General features: G+C 36.5%; 1 protein-coding gene across 1 annotated transcript; it reads right to left on the reverse strand.

Moving 5' to 3' along the window:
• Window positions 1-4379: 4379 nt before the first annotated feature.
• On the reverse strand, window positions 4380-5285 carry LOC113271949 (nucleosome assembly protein 1;2-like). Its single transcript, XM_026521871.1, has one exon. It carries the CDS (start codon window positions 5283-5285, stop codon window positions 4380-4382), a length of 906 nt encoding a protein of 301 aa, XP_026377656.1.
• Window positions 5286-5693: the final 408 nt, after the last annotated feature.

Below are 5693 nucleotides of genomic sequence, written 5' to 3' on the forward strand. Positions count from 1 at the left end.
CTCAACGAGATATGGTGAAACTATCATGTTATTTCTAACACCTGAGCTTTGTGCTTTTATGAATAGACTCTTTTAGATGTTTCCATCTAATCAGATTGGTTCCTCAACTCCTACGATCAAAATGCTTCCATCCACTTAGATTAGTTAGTGCAATCCTCAATAGGCATAAATTTCTAAGATCTGGAGTTTATTTATTCATACTGCAACTAAAAAATTTCTCCCATACCCCCAAACTTAAATCTGACATTGTCCTCAATGTTCTAAAGATGAAATTAAAAGCATGAACAAGGAGAAACTGTTACCATTTGAAGCAAAAGAGATAAGGAAAGATATTACCGTGTCGCATGAGTTACCTCCCAAGAAGTGTTAAGTTTAAAGTCTTCAGTCATACATAAGAAAGGATTAATCACCTCGTATCATAAAGTAATAGCCGAAATATCCGTGGGTCATCAAAACCAAATAAAGCTATCACAAGTAAAAGGAATCTGCAACATGCCAAGAAAATTAACAAATAAAGTGCACCCTTGTCTAGTTTCCTGTTTAAGACAACTACATCTAGATGTGGTTCAGGTTCTATAACTGGGTCCAAATAAAATATTTTCATGGGTTGGAATTCCTCAAAGCTAAGATCCGGTTCAGGTATTAGAGTCTGAAGAAACTCAAGTAAAAATTTAAAAGCACATAATAATAACCTGAATAATTGAGGATCCTTAAAATCAATCAGTTTTGACTCACACAATCGACCACGATGAAACTGGTGGTCAATTTTAAGCAAATGTATCAACCCTAATCTCTTAAAGTAATTAGGTTTAGTCTCAAAACTAAATAATTGACACATATGAAATTTATACATTCCCACAATTGGTTGAAAAATATTTGGTGGGAAAATAAAGTCGATCTTGGTATCATAGCCTAGGTAAACCACATCAACCAGAGGATGGGTTTCTAACAACTGAACTTCCTTATGGACATCACTAGGTTCAGGAAAACGTGTATGAAGATAATCTTGTAAAATGGTTGAGGCACATATGTCGAGTCCCAAGTGAGGGACCTTGCTAATAGTTAAAGCACATGGAGAATGATAATCACCCCCAAACTTAGAGTTTTCAGTGTCTCTAGAAAGACTAGTCACAACTTCCTCAATTTCTAGATCGTTGGAATTATAAAAATAGTCAATTGCTTCTTCTAGGTTATACTCAAGTGACGCATCCCCACTCATATTTAATAGTTGTACGAGTTCATTTTCTTCGTCTAAGACCATTGTTTCTTAATCGCTAGACTCTAAAACGGTATTCTCAGGATAAACTCATTCCTCTAAACCATTATTGACTTCGTAATCAAAAGGAAATACTACATCATCTAAAGAAGTGGTATCTCTAATCAAATCCTCGTCCTTTTGAATAGATGAATAATCATTAAAATTATTGGGATCTGAACCAGAAATAACACTATCATCATAAAGTTCATTTGGAGTAACAAATTCCTGATCACTATGCCTATATATTTCAAATTCTTCATCAACACTATCCACATCATAATCATCATAATAACATGAAAATGGTTGAACTTCATCTAAACAAGTAGTGTTACCAATTTTATCCTCGTCATCTTGATTATGCAAATAACTATCCTCATTTTCAAGGGTACTATTGGAATCACTGTATTGGAAATTAAGATTATTTCGAGGAATTCTTTCGTTCGTCTCAGCTATCAGCTTGAAGGATTCCTCTATAGAAATTTCTCTTTCGTCATAAACTAAGTTATTCATCTCAGCTAACTTACGTGTCGACTCCTCTAATTTCCTGAGGGACTCTTCTAACGGAGAAATATAAGAATTTTGCTCGTATGACCGGTGCGTGTGTGGATAGTAATTGGGCTCATCAAGGTATGAGCCATAACCTTGAAAAGGCTGATGTTCCCAACCACTATTCACATTATGGTCAAAGTAGTAACGTCCATTTTGAAACTCAGTCGGATATTCGTTGTATTGGCTCTTGTAATACCAGTTCGACATTCTATTGCAGGGGTGTGAGTTGTCAGACAAAATAAAACCCACTGACAGGGGATTCGTGGGTGGATAGAGTCTTACCTCCCGTACCAGACGGGCGATGAACCGTTGAAGTCGACTCAGGCCACCGACTCCAATGTCAGTGTACGAACCCGAGGGGCCGAGACAATATCGTAACTGTCGTCCTTCCCTGCAAACAGTTTATATTTAATCTTAACCCTTCCTTAGGGTTTAAAAATAATAATGTCCAGTCCAAAAATAAAAAGAAAAATTACAAAAACTAAAGCCCTAATTACAGTTTCTAAAAATAAAACAAAATAAGTATATACAAAATATTCTTCTTCACTCCTTTCGGATTCCTCTCTTCTTTCCTTCTTTGGCGATGCTTTCCTTTTATAGTGCTTTTTTCTTTCCTTGTAGCTTCGCTCCAATCTGAAAAGAATCGAAAAATACCAAAGGCGTAAAAGAGAACAAAAATTCTAAAAGAAATAAAATAAATCTAAAACCTAAAACCTAATAAAAATCCGCGTCGGCGGCGCCAAAAATTGATGTAGTTTTGAAAGTGGTAGTAAAGTTCGTTCAAATCAGATTGTGTAAAGGTTTGAATTAAGAACTAAGAATAAAAATACTAAAAATATATTCACAAGGTTGTCACGAATATCGAGAGGTATTGAGACTTAGGATTTCACCACTAATCACATTCAATTGGTTCATATGATGACTCATATCAATTCTAGCTCTTTTGTTGACTCTTTTCTTTGCCAAAAGTAGATTTTATAAATCATTAGGTGTAAATCACAAGCATGACGCATCAAAAGTTCCTAAAACCCAGCATGCGACATCAAACAAAATCACAACTAATCAAGAAAAATCATAAATCGATTAAAACAAGTGCCAAAGTCATAAAGAATCAATTATAGTTACCAAGTGATTGTGAAATAGGGCTTCCTCCATCATCCCAGTGTTGGGGTTTAGCTCCTCATGTCAAAAACACGCTCAAAATATTTAATCATGGCTCAAATAGGTGTTTTTATTGAAGAAGTGAATCTGTAACAGATATAATTGTTACAGAATCCACTGTTACGGAAGCTTCCCTTACAAATAAATTCTAATAGGAATAGTTGTTGCAAAGCTGTTACAAAGGTATTGGATTTGAAAGATTAGGTAACGGTTTCTTGCTAAGTTGAGAAGTGTTCTACGACGTTGTTCTTCAGCAGCAAAAACGTCTTCTCTGCAACTCTTGATTTTCACCTCTTTAGCTTCACCAAGCCCTCAGCTCGGTCCCCCAAAGTCTCGACTCCCTTCTATGAACTCCCAACAACTTATATATAGCCAACAGAGCGATTTAATCTCCCCAAAACTTCTCGAAATCTCTTCTTTTATTTTCTTGGCAGTTACGACAATAATCTCTTTCCAAAATTGTTTCACGCGTTTCTGAGCTTTCCAACTTATCTCAAACTCTTCCTTACATAGATATGTATCTTTGGAAAGAGTTTTAGGTCTTTAGTCTCTCTAGAACTTCTAAAAATAATCTCAATAGGGTCCGTGTAAAAACACTTTCCCTGTTTAGCTCCAACTCGGTTTCTAGCCCAATTCGATCCAAACAAACGACTATACCAGGCTTGTTTAGTTGAATCACGTCCAGCCCAATCAATTATGGCGATTGAATCTCACTAAAACACCTTCGAAATCAATCCCTAACTCTGCCAGTTGCATGCACAAAATTTCCAGCCAATTTCAGTTTTTAAAACGATGAAGATGACCTCCCCCTATCCTGTGCTGGTCTCCCTTTAGCAGTTGCCTGGAAATGGATGCCCCTTAGTAATTAATCACCCCTTATCCATTTGAGGGGTCCGAATATCAAGTTTCCTCCCGGGGTGCCCCACGCAACTTTTCGAGCCGGTTTTTCCAAAAATGTTTATTGGCCAAAAATACCTACACACATAAAACACCATAATAAGTACAAAAATGAGCCCTATCAATATATAGAATCGAGACAAATTAGACACAAAAATGTGTCTATCATCAAGCTGCAAATCAATGGATTGTAGTATAAAAGCTTTAGTTGGATGAAGTTTATAAAATCAGTAGAGCTTTTTTTTTTATTTGAAGAAGAAATTGATCGATTATGATCGAGTTATTGGATATTTTGGAGAAGTATGAACATGTAATTTGTTTATTTGACTGTAGTTGATCAAAATTTCTGATCAATTTGTATGATTGTTTCAAATTTAATCTCAATTAGTGAATCAAATATTCAATTTCAGTTTCTCTGGACAAAGTTTTTGACGAATATGTTTCACACTCCTCAAGCCGCTCTCCACACGCTACCATAAACCATTTTTACTCAACTGCTGCCCAACCTTAGCTTTCAAGAAGTAAAGTGAGCCGAAATTTCTTTCAAGAATTCATCGCCATTCTCAGCACCATTGTCTTCATAATATTCAAGATGCTTAGCTTCTCCAGTGAACCACGCAACGGCATTTGGGATGATCTTGTCACGGATGGTGGAACCAATATCATAGTCTTCATCCATTGTTTCCAGAAGTTTTTCAGCCGCCTCTTCGTCGCGATAACCCTCAAAGTCAAAGAAATTGAAGAAACTAAATTTATAGTGGACAGGCATAATTCTATAGTTGACAGGCATCCTCGTGTCATATGATCTGCGCTTTAGGTTTACCTTATGTGGCACGTCATTCTTATTGCGATACCATTCAATATTAGTCCCTATTATTTTTTCCAGAACTGGCTCATCATCATCGACCAGGTACTGATAAGTTTTTGTCAGGACAGCATTTTTGAAATAAGGATTGGGATGAAAATAGAAATCAAGCTTGAACCCTTTTGCCTTTGGTGTGTCAATCCTGCAGCACTTGATATCTGTCAGATACTTGAGGCTATCTTCATCCCAGTCACCGATCTTCTCTGCTAGTGGTTTATTCGTCTTCAACGCATTGAGCCAAAAATTGGGAACACCCTCCTCAACATCTGCGTCTTTATCAGACTCCTCAACCTCTTTTGTAACTCCATCGCCTTCAGGCACATCATCATTCACAATATAATACCGCAGTTTGTAAAGTGGTTCATACAACTTTTGGTACTCGGCTTCAAGTTCTGATATCTTCTCAAAAAAATCGGCTTTTATGTCATTATGTTTAGTCTGAATATCTCCCAAAACATCAACGCGCTTCCTAATATCTGGTGCAAGCCTTTCAAGTACAGCAGTGGGAGAAGCAGAGGCACGACGTCCTAGAAATAGAGAAAAAAAATCTTCCATAACTGATCTTCAAATATGATAGTATGGTGAGATAGAGATAATAGTATTAAACGTTCAAACCCTAACCCTAGAGAAACCAAAACCCTAAAGAAAATAAACTAGGAAAGATGGAGATGGAATCAGGATGGACTAGTATATGAAAAGACCGGGGGTGGGTGGGTGGGTGTTCTAAACACGGTGGGAAACTTCTTAACCCGTATGATTAATTCAATAGGGTGTAGGCCGTGTGACATTATCGTCTCCATAGCAACTCAACGTTTGGGTGCCCTTTATTTCAAAAACACAAAATTGGTTAAAAAGACCAAAATCAACAATTCCCAAATGAAAAGGATATTTAAATTTTGATACTGTTTAAATGGACAAAAATTTAAAAATAGCCAGGATGTAAACAATTTCATCCTACCCATT

This window comes from Papaver somniferum, chromosome 4 (assembly GCF_003573695.1).
Source record: "Papaver somniferum cultivar HN1 chromosome 4, ASM357369v1, whole genome shotgun sequence".
NCBI classification, from domain to species: Eukaryota; Viridiplantae; Streptophyta; class Magnoliopsida; order Ranunculales; family Papaveraceae; genus Papaver; species Papaver somniferum.